This window comes from Aspergillus caelatus (genome assembly GCF_009193585.1).
Source record: "Aspergillus caelatus strain CBS 763.97 unplaced genomic scaffold BDV27scaffold_456, whole genome shotgun sequence".
Taxonomy (NCBI): domain Eukaryota; kingdom Fungi; phylum Ascomycota; class Eurotiomycetes; order Eurotiales; family Aspergillaceae; genus Aspergillus; species Aspergillus caelatus.
Genome location: NW_022475719.1, coordinates 1 through 14,393, shown reverse-complemented (window position 1 = coordinate 14,393; position 14,393 = coordinate 1). Strand labels below are relative to the sequence as shown.

The 14,393-nt window shown below is 46.2% G+C and overlaps 5 protein-coding genes across 5 annotated transcripts; 3 read left to right on the top strand and 2 right to left on the bottom strand.

Moving 5' to 3' along the window:
• Window positions 1–4,042: 4,042 nt before the first annotated feature.
• Window positions 4,043–7,565, bottom strand: BDV27DRAFT_139309 (putative beta-N-acetylglucosaminidase). The gene is made up of 3 exons (XM_032069426.1): window positions 7,326–7,565; window positions 4,713–7,225; window positions 4,043–4,654 (listed from the first exon to the last, which is right to left on the bottom strand). Exons 1-3 carry the CDS (start codon window positions 7,438–7,440, stop codon window positions 4,538–4,540), a joined length of 2,745 nt encoding a protein of 914 aa, XP_031920532.1. The 5' UTR covers window positions 7,441–7,565; the 3' UTR covers window positions 4,043–4,537.
• Window positions 7,566–9,119: 1,554 nt separating this feature from the next.
• BDV27DRAFT_86279 (uncharacterized protein) lies at window positions 9,120–9,546 on the top strand. Its single transcript, XM_032077802.1, has one exon. It carries the CDS (start codon window positions 9,246–9,248, stop codon window positions 9,474–9,476), a length of 231 nt encoding a protein of 76 aa, XP_031920531.1. The 5' UTR covers window positions 9,120–9,245; the 3' UTR covers window positions 9,477–9,546.
• On the top strand, window positions 9,241–10,902 carry BDV27DRAFT_86275 (uncharacterized protein). The gene is made up of 4 exons (XM_032077801.1): window positions 9,241–9,489; window positions 9,566–9,627; window positions 9,682–9,830; window positions 9,900–10,902. Coding segments are annotated over exons 1-4 (1,077 nt in total). The 5' UTR covers window positions 9,241–9,487; the 3' UTR covers window positions 10,764–10,902.
• A 228-nt stretch (window positions 10,903–11,130) lies between these two features.
• On the bottom strand, window positions 11,131–13,156 carry BDV27DRAFT_139305 (aldehyde dehydrogenase domain-containing protein). Its single transcript, XM_032069425.1, has 2 exons — window positions 12,373–13,156; window positions 11,131–12,298 (listed from the first exon to the last, which is right to left on the bottom strand). The coding sequence occupies exons 1-2, from the start codon at window positions 12,855–12,857 to the stop codon at window positions 11,284–11,286; spliced, it is 1,500 nt and encodes a 499-aa protein (XP_031920529.1). The 5' UTR covers window positions 12,858–13,156; the 3' UTR covers window positions 11,131–11,283.
• An 871-nt stretch (window positions 13,157–14,027) lies between these two features.
• On the top strand, window positions 14,028–14,360 carry BDV27DRAFT_164505 (uncharacterized protein; the record flags this gene model as incomplete). Its single annotated transcript, XM_032073709.1, has 1 exon — window positions 14,028–14,360. One exon carries the CDS (start codon window positions 14,028–14,030, stop codon window positions 14,358–14,360), a length of 333 nt encoding a protein of 110 aa, XP_031920528.1.
• Window positions 14,361–14,393: the final 33 nt, after the last annotated feature.

Genomic DNA, 14,393 nt, shown 5'->3' with positions numbered 1-14,393 from the left:
CTTTTCCCTTTCCTGTTTATGTTATTTCTTTTTCATTTTTCTTTTTCTCCTTTTACTTTTTTATTTTCTCAAACCACTCATGTAAATTAATAGCTTTGAGTTACCTAGGCTAGACTAGGGACGAAATCATCTTTTTAATTTCTCATTAGACTTAAAGTCTCGCGGCTAACCTCGGTTTTCCAACCAGGTTGTCCAGGGTGGTTAATATAAAGAAGCATCATACGCAGTATTTAGTATGTACTGATAGAAGTTATTTCTAGCCTTCAGACGGAGGATATAGGCAGAAACAAGGTAATTAATTGGACAATAAAACCGTAAGTTAATACTAATAATAAGTCCTGTCAGCTTGTCGCTCTGTTCTGATCACCCTGAGTGCTCCATAACACGAGCCAAACTAAGGTAGGGTCGCTCACCTGCAAGCTAAACCAGAGGATCTCAAGGCTGACAGTGGAGGTCCAGGCGATTTCGATGAATGCAGATATTGCAAGTTGACATAAATGGTAAGGCGTAGTGGATACCTACAGTCCATGGGTAACCGTGGACGGTACACTAGTATAGCATGGTACTATGATACAACTTGAGTACCCATCAGTCTGTAATAATAAGACCAATTGAAACGATCATAGTAATAGCAATTTGCAACGCTTAAGTAAATTTGTGATGACCATAGGCGCATTATACTCTCCTTGAGCTGCTTTGGCAACTGACGATCTGCATGTGGGTAAGACACTCTCTCCAATAAAAAAAAAAATCAAAAACGGGAATAGTATAATCATAAACCAAAGTTTGGTCTCCGCCTGATCACTAGCTGTTTTCCATGCTCTATTCCATACTTTAGGAGAGTTCGATCAATATTGGTCTGTTTTACATGCAGCCGAGACTCTTGACACCTTTTCCTTTTTCGCTTACCTTCTCTCTTTCATTCATGTCCTCGTCTCAGCCTTTTTTTGCTTGGATCTTTGGTGGGGAAAGGCTAGAGATCCCGGCATGATCGACTCATCGGTTACTCTTACTGCGCCTTGTTATCTCTGTCCGCCGAATAGAATCTTATCATAAAAGTAATATCGGAATGGTATCAGGGCTATTTACAAAAAGACCACATTCGGGGGAGGTGGTACGGCATGAGGCTTTGCGATTGGTCCGCGGTCAAAGCTTACCTTGAACGGTGTTTCAAATTCCGCTCTATGCTTAGTTAATATTTATTCAACTTAGAAAGAAAATATACTTGGTGGCTCGCATTTATTGGATGCGGGAATAGTTGGTGGTAAGATTGGACACAGCAGAGTTTTGACCTAGGGGAACCTGAAAAATTCTTGGCTTACACAGCAACGAGGAATGACAGCCTGTTAACAGATTTTATCATCCGACAACTCCGTATACCCGCATGTTAAGATCTCTGTCAGTGGAATTGCTGGGAAGCGCAGGCTATGGCCTCACCACACTACTGTAGCTTATACATTAGCTCCAACCCTAGTTGATTGGTATCTACTGTATAGTTCGGAGCTGGCTATGAGATAAGACTGGGTGCTAAGAGAAGAAGCCACAGTATTAAACGATATTCTACTGCATGCACATGTTAGTCCATGTACTCTCTAGCTAGTACTACCCTATCAGGCTATTGAATATCAGGGTCGCTTCCAGGGTCTAACACACGAGACCAAAAACAGTTAGCATCCTCAATTTTAGTATTGACTTTCTCTGACCTACAGCCCTCCACGATGGGGGCCAAATAGATGGGTTGAGGCTGTGATTGGGCAAGACTAAAGATGTATGTCTCAGACCAAGCCGACGAGGCCGGATCAGCCGCGCCCTTAATTCGGCCATGGCCGTCTTAGTGAACCAAGGGACCACTCATGGCTGAAGCTGGTTTGCGAGTGAACGCACTTCGACTCAGTAAGTCGTAGTAGGTACTCCGTACTAGATAGTTACCACCTTTGCCCCGTTCTCATTCTTGCTTTTTCGCAGTTTTTGTATCAACATGGAAGTACTGTTACAGAATAACGCTATCCACGCCCGTGCTTCCTCATCGATAGGTCTATTTCTTCTTGGCAAGAAACCTCATGTGCCCAGCTAGCTCTAGTGGCCTGAAAACGACAGGGCTTTGTAATTTGTACTTACATGATTAATTCCCTCCTACATTGTCATATGTTCAGGGTTACCAGAAAGTTTACACATTCTAGCATGTTTCTAGAACCCCTCTTGTCCTACTGAAGGGTGGCTTCTCTTCACTAGAATTTTATTCATGTGACTGCCCCTTCTTGCCACAGACTTTCTTGGTGAAACCACCAAGCTGCATGGGTCTCGCAAGTATCTCATGATGCAAAGTGACGGCGAGTTTGTGGCGCCAAGTGGCGACCTATTGGTGTTTCCTTTCGCTTCAAATTCCTCAGAGTGTATAAACCATTTATACATAAGTGAACATGTTCGACTGAGATGGTGATAAAATGGACCGAAGTATTATTAGATGAGCTACCTAGTAGCGTCTGAGGCAAGCTAAACACTCGGCTTATATCACCATCATGTATTCCACGCTAAATCCAGATTTTAGTGGCAAATAGTGATGAACCTTGGATCAAGAGATGTGCAGCTCAGCGACAGATCATTCCTAAAGGATAAAAAAACGTAAAGACTGGCACATACACCAAGGCTCTGGGTTGACTACGTGGGGTGCTCTCCAAAGCCTCGTTTGAGATCCTTGACAACCGGTAAATAACGCACCGTTGGGACGGTGGATTCTCTAGATACTTAGTCTCTTATGAAGTACACCGAATGGATACACGCAGCACCACTACTGTGGGCACGGAGGAATACTTTTTACACAGTAGTATGGGCTTGCATACCCAGCAACTCTGTATTATGCTGTATTGTACAACTTCTATCTCTACCCCATCTACTAGTAGGAGTTCAGGGCACTTCAGATGAGTTCTTTATAGTCTTAGTTTTATGCAAGAGGATCCATCCTAGTCAACACGATTACAAGGAACTTGGTATAATGTGCTGTGTCGTCATTTTCGTCGCTCTTTCAACACAGAAATTTGGTTCCTGAATATCCTGTATTGTGTCTGGACCATTGACAAAGTCCAAGGCAGGAAACTCTTTATTGCAGCATTGTAGCATTCCTCAATTATTGAAGGGGAAAATGGAAAAATAGAATAGAATTAGAATAATGTTTAGGATCCTGTTTTCTCTTTATTTTCATTCTTTTCTCACTTTCTTAGTTCTAAAGAAAAAAGTTTTCTTTTCTTCCTTTTTTTTTTTTTCTTTTTTATAGGAAAGAAAAAGGGTCTCAAAACGTGTATATTACAAATAATCAGCATTAAATATTCTTCTTTTCCTTTGATTTCTAAGAGAACCAAAGAGGAGGGAAAGGGAATAACACTACGGAGGAGTGGTGGTCCACTTGTCCCGTACTATCGCAAATCCGCAAACGGTCCATGCCTACGGCCTTGAGCTGCCGACACTGGACAGTGACCTGACTCCGCATCACCTAAATTAAACTAACCCACTGTAGAGTTAGTGGCTCGGTAGAAAGTATGTCCATGGGCTAGACTCGCACCAGTCGGCTTGAACGGACTCAAATTAGGCTCCGAGGCCCTGAAAACAATGACAGAAGCTCTCGCTCATCGTTTTAGGACAGAACCATTTCGTCAATGGAAGTAGTAATGTTTGTCCCAAACCGTATGAACTGCGGTGAGTGCTTCATCTGTGGAGTTCCCATGAAACATGTTTGTTACTCATGTCTGATGCTATATCTCATGTTGCCTAGTAATATCTATAGTAGCCCTTTGAAAATTAGGTAAAGAGGTTTGCAGTATCTGTCGCTATCAGGATCATCGCACAAGGAACCGCTGTCAATCCGGCCCTAGACGTTCAGTAATTGGCCCATCTTCCAAGGTCGGATCTTGGCGCCTTTTTACTTCCGAGGTCAAATTCTGAGTTATCGGGGAATACTTTTGCTAAGAGAATCCTTTTTTTTTTTTTTTTTTTTAATAAGAAGTACTTAAAAAAATAAATAATAAATAAAGGGTAAGAGAAAAAGACCCTCTAACCAACTCGCTCTCCACCTGCTAATCAAGGCCCGCATTCGTGTTCCTGCGCCAATACCAGACAGCGCGTGGATCATCCGAAATCCGATCTGCTTTGCTCTCTAGGCATCCATCTAACTTCATCCGCAAAATTCCCCTGTATCCCTTGGACTGTCGAAACCTGAGCTTGAAAGATTGATTGGATATGTACTCGTACATGAGGACCCATCGTATCATCCTTCAAACACTGAAACAAATCTCCGAAGAGTAAGGGATCTTCCAAATTTATAGAGTCAATTAGATAAACATATACTAAAACGAAATAGTTTCCAGGAGCTACAAGATAGTGGAAACCCAAGAAAGCTTCTAGTAACAGAAACCAGTACATAGTGGATATCATATGGCCTCGAACTGCCCAAACTGTCCAAACAATAAGAGAGGTGGAAGTCAGGGGGGAAGAAAAGAAAAGAAAGACGTATGGAAAAAAAAAAAAAGAAAGAAAGGGGAATCTTCTAAGACGCGGTCATCATTGTCCAGGTCGCAGCGTCACAGTTAACTTCCTCAAAGCTGTGTAGCGTACTGAAACCCATTATTCCGGATAGACTGTCGAAATTGCTGTCACCATCAACCTGTTTTACAAGTGTCAGTATAAAGGCTACCAAACGGTTTAAAAGAGGGTGTACCCACACAATCCATAATGACGCTATCAGCACCCTGTTTACGGTGCTGTTTGATTCCCATGAAAATCAGCCCCTGCATTACTGTGGCATACTCACCCACGGAGGGTGATATAACTGGGGAAGAAATGCCCCCCGTGGACGAATGCATGGCTTTCAGGGCAGGCATATGCTCCGCCAAGGTAGCTCGTCCGTTGTAAATGACCACGCTACCTAGGATTGCCCCATCACCAGGACGCGTAGCCCTTATAATCCCGCAATTAGGCGCTCCTCCAAGGGCTACCTTATAGATATCTATGACGCCTTGTCTAGAATTAGTTTTGATATGGTCAAGGATTGTGTCTGCATAATCCCATCCATATACGAGGTCGTAGATCACATCCGCATTCTGCAGTCCTTGGATGAGTACATTTGGCGGCTTCCAAGATGACAAGCTGCGCAACACCACACTACAAACGGGCCGCGAGAGGGCTGTGTTCCATCCTAAATTTGCAAACCATTGCCGAAGCTTCTTCCTCTCGACAGGGTTTGCAGACGGAATACCTAGATATATCCCCGGCAAGCGAGAGCCTAGCTGAAACCTCTTGACACCTTTTCGTTGGAGGAGTGTTCGGATAGCGCGGTTGTGGAGGGAAGCCCCAATTGATAGCTTCCGTCTTGCCGGGTCGACAATCAAGGCCCCAATGACGCCCGTGCCTGTGGACCGAAAGAAGTATGTCGAGCAGAAACCGTACAGGGCTTGGGTACTGCTATTTCGTACAACAAAATGAGCTTCATCAATTTCTTCTCTCCGCAGAAGGAAGCTGCAAGACGTCACACCCAGCAGTTCTGAGCGTTGCGCCTGAGTACAGTCCTCTCTCACCGCATCTAAGAGGGAATCCAAAGCATGCGAGTCCCGTTCTTCGTTCCAATTCTCCACCAGCCAGTGCTGTCTTGCTTGATGGAGCTTCTGGCTGCGATTAATGGATCCTGGCAATGAGCCCATGGGGATTATCTCCCCGTAAAGAATCTTAACTAGTGCCTCTAGAGCCGTCTCCGTAAAATCATAGGTGCAAATATAAGTCCCGATGGAGGGATCCATTGCGAAATCGTATGGTGAACTGGCAGCAATAACGATCACAGGCTTCTCGCGAGATTCGCCGGAAGGCGTGAACTGCGACCGACAAATCATAGATACGTGCTTAGTAAAGCCATATTGGTATTGGTTTCTGTTAGCATCTGCAGTGACTACGATGACCGCACTGGCCCGGTCTATCAAGTTTTCGTGGATCGGGCGGACGCCATTGGCTGTGTAGGAGGTATGCAAAACACGCCCATTTCTTTGCCGTGATAGTGACCTCCCTAGTTCCTTGAAGACACTCTCACCACTCAACACAGAGGAAGTCCGGTCCCATGTCATGGGCTCAATAGATAAATTCAGGTGCTCGGTGACTGAGCGAGACACTGCAGAAGCGGGTAATGGCTTGACCAATGGGGTCAGAAGCAACAATTCTTCACTGGGCTCAATGATGTTGGACAAGGGTAAAAGAGTTTTCTTATCTCGAACGACAGTGATAGAGCTGTTGTACGCTCTAGTGGAAAGAGTGGTATGGGAAGGTTGCATCTGGGTGAGTGAGGAAAGACCCGGAGGATTGAGAGCGAGTTCCCAGGAGGTGCATTTCGCCTTCATGCTCAAAACTCTGCGTAATGACTGTTCTATGCGAGCTCTGCCAATGATACCATTCTCCACACCAAGCTTTAATCCAGTGATCGCCTCCTGCTGCACTGGGAATGACCTGCAGAGAAGAACGATGTCGCAGCCCGCCTTCTTTGCCATGACTGTCCCACCACCCACCCCAATATTATGAGTGAGTGCTTCCATCTCCAGGCATTCTGAAACTACCACACCGTCAAATTTCATCTTCTTGCGCAACAGATCATCGACAACTTGCTCACTCAGGCAAGCATGCATCACGTGAAACCCAGCAGACGACATGGAAACGCCTCCCACCATCATGGAATCAATTCCATGGAGTATGGCGTTTCGAAATGGAACTAGTGCACTCAAACTGAGCTGTTCTAGCGACTCGGTGATGATAGGGACGTCTGACTGGGATCCAAGAAATTCAAGGTTACCGTATGACGGGAAATGTTTGCCACATGTCACCAACCCTGCTTCCTTATAACCTTTCATGAATTCCACTCCGTAGTGCGATACCTCTTGGGGATCATCACCCGTGGTACGAACCCCTAAGGGTTGGCTTCGTACGTTGGTCAAGACATCTAGCACGGGGCCCAGAATCCAGTTGATTCCTACAGCCTTCAGTTCTTGGGCAGTTGCAACAGCGACATCACGGGCGAGAGATTTAGAGCCCGTTGCAGCAATTCCCATTGCGCTGGGAAATTGTCGGATGTAGATTTCATCGTAGAGACTGTTCACACCTCCATTTTCCTGGTCCAAGGCGATGAGTAATGGCACCGGATGACCGGCATCCCGAGCGATTGTCTGGAGCTCGAGGACTAGTCGCGTGGCATCTTCTGCAGCTAGAAGTAAATTAGTGGTTATCGTATATGTGATGCGTCCGTAGGAAGGTAAGATAGACACAAGAACAAAATCAACGATGAGAGAGGAAGGCAGAGATACATTTCAAATTCTTGGCAGTCAGTAGGATCGAGCCCAGGTGATAATCCTCAATGAGAGAGCGAATCTGAGGATCAACGGACGTTCCATCAAAGCCCATCATAAAGAGCTGCCCCATCTGCCTGTCAAAAAAGCCATAGTACTCAAATTGTTAGCGAGGACCATTAATCCGGTAAAAGGACACTAAGTTCAATATAGCAGATAAGAATCGGAATCCAGTAAAACAGTGGCGAAGGGTAAAAAAAAAAAATAAAAAATAAAAATAAAAAATAAAAAAGGGGGAAGAGAAAAGAAAACAAAGAAAAAAAAAAGAAACAATACTGGATTGCAAAGGCAAAATGTGAATAGCTGCAATCGGTCGTGACCACTCCGCAAGCGGTGGTGCACAGTCCATGATGGAGAACCGCGTGCCAGACAGAATCGCTGCATACCTGTCTAGATCATCCCAGCCAGGGGGCAGCATGTCCTCTCTTGGGGCCATGAGGGCCCTGAATAAGGAATGCCAGCTTAGTATCTAACACAACGAAATGGGCAAGGGTAATATGGCCCACACTGTGACCATCAGATTTCAGGATCGATATTGGGTGGGCAAAAAGATTAGGTTGGGACACACGCCGCAAACGATGTCGGAGAATACGGCAAGGGCTAAAACCGGCAGTTGGATACTACAAATCAGCTTTGGAATAGGCTAGTCAGGATTCATCTGAGTATGACCAGGGGCAAAGGACTGGACTGCGGAAGGCTGCAAGCTATGAGCAGCTTCAACAGGTGGTGGTCAGTGCTTGACGAATGATAATGCATGGAGAGTGTGGGGACGAGAAGAAAGCTAGCTTTCTGATCAAGCAAGAATAGTATAGTATTGAAAAGGTCTAGAGTACTGGTATTGGTAATATTTTTTTGGACTTTCGATCCAGGAGAGTAGGTACTGGTGCAGTGACCATAGTGACACTCCCAGAGAGAAAGGTTTTTATCCCTCACGTCTGTATAATAGATGTAATATTCCTATTAGTAGGTTGTTGCATCCTTGGCAGTACCTACTGACATTCGTTGAGGGGCGTTGGTACTGAAGGAAAGCCCGACGGGGTCACCTGGTTAGATCACGTGTAAATTCTGTCTTCTTGGTACCGGTAATACGTCGTACCATACCAAACCGTCCTATCAGTTTTTATTACTAGTCAATACCAGTGTATTGACTTGAGATTACACAACAATCTTGCCTACCCACCAAGAGTTCCGTCAATCGATACGACGCCACAGCAGATAAGAGAGGGTTGCATGGGGGCTCCGATCCCTTCCCCCGGTTTCCCGATCCTACCGAATGCAACGGAACTGTCAAGCAATTCGGACTGTGATTACCCATTCTATTCTAGGCTTAGTGGCCCCGGACAGCTCCCATTGATATCTGTACTATGCCACCCCCTCGTGCAACATTACGTCGAAGTGAAGGATGGGCCGTTGTCTTCACTGTTTCCTGGGTAGCTAGGGTACGATCTATGACAAAAGCTATTCATTTCCTGACGCGGATACTACTGGTTGATTGGATGCTCTACCATAGCCAGTGGGAAGTGTATGCGTCATCAGTCCACTGCAACGATGCTACTCTTTCCTCAGCAACAATGGTATTGAACATACAGGAAGGCGAAGGAATGGGGTCTGAGTCCCAGACATAGTAGTATACCCCGTTGTATGTCTTGTTTATCAACCATTTGGAGGTACTGTATATGGATTGTTATTACTCTTTCCGGCACGGGCCTCCAGTTGTGGAAGAGGCATGGGTCAAGTGACATTCATCACTCATGGTCGGAGGGGGGGGGGGATGAAAATCAGACTGTGATAACAGCAGTGGAAAAGGCAGTATCATGCCGTCACACTCCACAGCCGATCCTAGGGCCTGACAGGTAACTGTAACAGGCCCATTAGTGGATGGGGCAGATGGCCACCTCCCATATTACTTGCCTCTTTGTCCACAGTCCTCTTTTCTCCTTGCTGTTCATATTTCTTTCTGTTCCAAGATATCTTTTGGTCTCCTTTCCCGTACCAAACATCTTCGATTGCCTGGCATATATATCGTTCATCCTTTACTTCGAGAAAGAGAAAGCCCCAGGCTTATCCAAAGACTTTCAGCTCTGCCCCACTGCGTTGTCGGTGACGTAGTCTTGTTCATCATGTATGGCAGTATCTGTTGTTCCCCAAGCTGGGTTGAACTAGGCCTAAAGCTAACCACGTTCCTTCTTTGTGCACAGGAGAGTAATTATCAGAGAAACCGCCCTGGAGGCTTCAGAATACATCGCGGATTATATTATCAGTATGCCATTGCCTCAGTTGGCATGCTTGGGTTCTTTCTGACTTCTCCTCCTAGGTCGCATCAAAGCCTTTAAGCCCACACAAGATCAGCCTTTTGTTCTTGGTCTTCCGACGGGTAGTAGTCCCGAAGTCATCTACAAGACCCTCGTGCAACGTCACAGAGCGGGAGACATTTCTTTTAGGAATGTCGTGACCTTCAATATGGTAGGTTCCTGTCATATTTGCTATAGTCATACCCTCTATCAATGAAATCAAATGTGCTAATTATCGCAGGATGAATATGTCGGGCTACCTCGCGACCACCCTCAATCATACCACAGCTTCATGTATAAACATTTCTTCTCTCATGTTGACATCCCGCCTCAGAATATCAATATCCTCGATGGGAACGCCTCTGATCTTGCTGCTGAATGCGCCTCTTTTGAGGCAAAGATCGCCCGCTACGGCGGTATCGAGCTATTCCTGGGTGGCGTTGGTCCAGACGGACACATTGCATTCAACGAGCCAGGATCGTCCCTTAGCAGTCGCACTCGAGTTAAGACCCTGGCTTACGACACGATTTTGGCAAACTCTCGGTTCTTTGGCGGAGACGTGGACCAGGTGCCCCGAATGTCCTTGACCGTTGGTATTCAAACAATCATGGAAGCTCGGGAGGTCGTTATTGTGGCCACTGGCGCTCACAAGGCACTGGCAGTGGAGAAGGGCCTCGAAGGTGGTGTCAATCATATGTGGACCCTTTCAGCCCTCCAGTTGCATCAGCATCCGCTGATCGTATGCGATCGGGATGCGACACTGGAACTCAAAGTCAAGACAGTCCGATATTTTGAGGCGATTGAACAATCAGGTACTGATGCGCGTACGCAAGGGCCGCCTCTTGTTTACCGGCCGAGGACCTACGTCCCTGCCCCTATGGGGACGAGCAAAACGAATCAGCAACCCACCCCAGCGTCGACACCGCCAAGGGTTCCCAAGGACCTGAGAATCAATACTCAGCTCAACCAGACATTAGATGACGAGGAGTTGACGCCTGATAGCATGTCTTCCCGAATGGTCGATTCAGCCATCAGCGGACTCGACTCGACCTTGAAGGGGGATCTGATGTTTGACCGCATGGGCACTCGAGTCATCTCGCACTGATCAAACACGGCAAGGACCCAAGGTAATATAAGGCGTACACTGATGGTTGGGCGAAAGCGTCCCGAGTTAGTACGCTGTTCTCGACAAAAGTACGTGGGCCATATGTAAAATTGCCGATAAAGCGCTCTATTTTGTTTCATTTGTTTTGGAGTAGGGAACAGTTTTTTATTTGATAGCCTGGATGGACCTATCGGGAAATTTTTTACTTCTTTTTTTTCTTCTCTTATTATTTTTTTTTTTTTTTGTTTTCCTATTCCCTCTCTTCTTCACCAATATTCTAGACGGTTTGGTACCAGGTGCTTCTATCCCTACTTAAGGAACTTTTTTTTATAAAGAATAGATTAGACAATGATATGCGTCTGTGTTTTTATATAATTTTGTGGCCAAGTTCATTGTCGTAAAGTGTGCATGTATGGTTCATTTGTCTCAAGTCACATATATCGTGAAGTGCTTAGGAAAGAAAATAGACATAAGTAATGGCTCCAACTATTTTTTAAAACATCTATGTGCCAGTCATTGCCTAGAGCTTAGCAAATACAGTTGCTACAGCACCATTCATATCGACAAGAGTGCTCTTGTTCTTCACCCAAGCTTCAATACCCCTACGGCCGTTCTCAACGCCGAGACCGCTCTTCTTCCATCCACCCACTGCCATTTCAGCCGGGCTTTCTCCCCAGGTGTTTACCCAAGTAATACCCGCCTGGAGTTGGTCGATAATGCGATGGGCCAAGTTGACATCCTTGGTGAAGACACCTGCCGCCAGGCCAAGCTCGGTAGCGTTGGCCCGTCGGACGGCTTCTTCAATGGTCTCGTAGTACAAAATCGACATTACGGGGCCAAATATCTCTTCCTTGACAATAAGCATGTCATCCTTGCAATCAGTGAAAATGGTGGGCTGGACCCAGAATCCGTTCTCTAGCTCCTTTGAAACTTGAGGCTTGCCAAGCCCGCCGTAAAGGAGGGTAGCCTTGTCCGTCTCGATACCATGACGAATATAGGAAATTACCTTCTCACGATGGACGGCGGAGCTCAAGGGGCCGAAGTTGGTAGCTTCATCGAACAAGGGGCCGGGGCGAATGTACTGCATCTTTTCGAGCAAGTGGTGCTCGAAAGCTACTTTCATGCTAGAAGGCACAAACACACGGGTGCCATTGGTACAGACCTGACCGGTACTGTAGAAGTTGGCCATCATAGCTCCATCGACAGCATTTTCAAGCTCTGCATCAGGAAGGATAACCAGAGGGCTTTTCCCTCCAAGTTCCATGGTTACATATTTCATGTTGCCAGCGGCGGAACCGGCGACCTTCATTCCAGTGGCCACCTGGCCAGTGAAGGAGACCTTGGCGATTGTTGGGTGGGAGGTCAGGTAAGCACCAACATCACCGGCACCATAAACAATGTTGAACACACCATCAGGAAGTCCAGCTTCCTTGTAAATCTCTGCCAAAGTCTGCGCATGAAGCGGTGTAAATTCACTGGGCTTGTAGACCATGGTGTTTCCAGCAGCAAGGCAAGGGGCGGATTTCCAGAGGGCACTGTTTCAGTTAGCCATGATTCAAGTTGTGGTGCGGGTAAAACTGCGCTGGCAATAACCAATTGGATGTCATACATTTGGATGGGATAATTCCATGCACCGATTCCCACACAGACTCCCAAAGGAGCCTTCTTAGTGAACACCCAAGCGTCTTCTCTCAGCTGAGTGGTCTCCCCGTTCAGACCACCCCCTCCAACAAGGTTCGCATAGTACTCCAGAACGTCAGCGCCTGTGACAACATCCACTGTACTAGTTTCTGTGAAAGCCTTCCCGGAATCTAGAGATTCAACCCGAGCGATTTCGTCATTTCGTTCACGGAGTATAAGAGACGCCTTCTGGAGGATACGCGCGCGAGCAATAGGAGGGGTTTGTGACCAGGAGGGAAATGCTCGGTCAGCAGCAGCGATAGCTGCGTCAATATCAGAATGGGAGGCAACTTGAATTTCGGCAAGCGGGGTGGCGTCGGAGGGATTGACAGATTGAAAAGTCTTGCCGGATGAAGCAGACTGAACTTTGCCGTCATAAAAGAGTTGGCGTGGAGGGAGAGGAAGAAAGGACATGGTATGCGTCAATATCGAACTGGTTAGAGTGTTAGTTTTCTAAGAGGGGTGGTGTATGGAAGGAGGGGGGTTCGTATGTAGGACCTCTAGTTGTGCCAATTTATATCATACTACAGACTATGGTATCTTCTCGGTATGACGGAGAAGGGGAAGAAAAAAAAAGAGGAAGACCTTAAGCTTTACGTATTCCAGACCGCCAAAGCTGTGATTCGCTACCCCTCACCTTTATCTGGGTACTTACATTAAGGCGGCAGGCGATCTTCGGCAGCGGCAAACTGAAGAACAAAAATACTTTTTTTTTCGCCTTCTTCCTCGGTCGGAGTCTCAGGAACGTCCTAAACAACTATCAAACATTTCCGACTAGTAGATGGAAGAAGAGTAATGGGGTCTTCTACCTATTTCGGGATTCTTACGAATCATCCCAAGGTGATCATTCATCCAAGGGCAGTGTTATCTCAAGAATTCAATTGTGGATATTCTCCGTTGAGCTGCCTTGTTGGGTTAACGGTTGGCCCGTGCATTAGTTCGTGGCGTGTTTTAGCGCGAAATCTCGTGTGGGGTTTGACGTCGTGAGGCGGAAGAGAAGTTTCATAGAACTGCATATGGAAGGGGACGTTCTACTGGTAATATAGCGAGTCGTGCCTTTGCTGTCTATTGATAGTAAACTCCAGTGAATAGAAAAAGCAGCAGGGGCGTAGCTTGAGCACCTTTTCCGATTTATGGGGTGCTTCATCAATGAAATCTCAATCATGTTAGAAGTCAATCGAGATGGATGGATACTGATCTATGATTCTCGATGCATATTCCCTATTATCTAATCTGTAGTGGCGGCTCCACTTTCAAGACTTCCATTCACCGCTATTGGTTAACTCATTCCTTTCCAGGTGACCCGCCGAATGAATCCAAAAGTAGGTAAAGATTGGAATCAATGGGGAAAAAAAAAAAAAAAAGAAGTCTATCAGTAGGAAGGAAGTGGTGGTCTGATGGCCGACGGCCGACGGCCTCCATCACCGCATCTTCGTCCTCTAATTTAAAAAGTCGAGGTTATCTCCTCTCTTCATCTCTTCTTTTTCCCTCAAACCACATCTCCTCTTCTCTCAACCTTCTCCCCTCTTACGTATATTATCTTATATCTTTTTTTACGTGGAATTATTGCGTCTCTCTTTCAACATGGCTACCACAAATGATTTCCCCGCCAGCGACATCAACAGCTATGACTATATCATCGTTGGAGGTGGCACGGCAGGCTGTGTCATTGCCAGCCGCCTGGCGCAGTACTTGCCCAACAAGCGTATCCTTGTCATCGAGGGTGGTCCCAGCGACTTCAACGATGACCGGGTTCTCAATTTGAGAGAGTGGCTTAATTTGCTGGGAGGCGAGTTGGACTACGACTATCCCACTACCGAGCAGCCCATGGGTATGTTGCACGCCCTATTCTTCTTCTTTTTCTTTTACTTCTTCTTTTGTGTGTGTGTGTGTGTGTGTGTGTGTGTGTGTGTGTGATTTAAACCTACTGGAGTGGAAACGCAAGTTTTT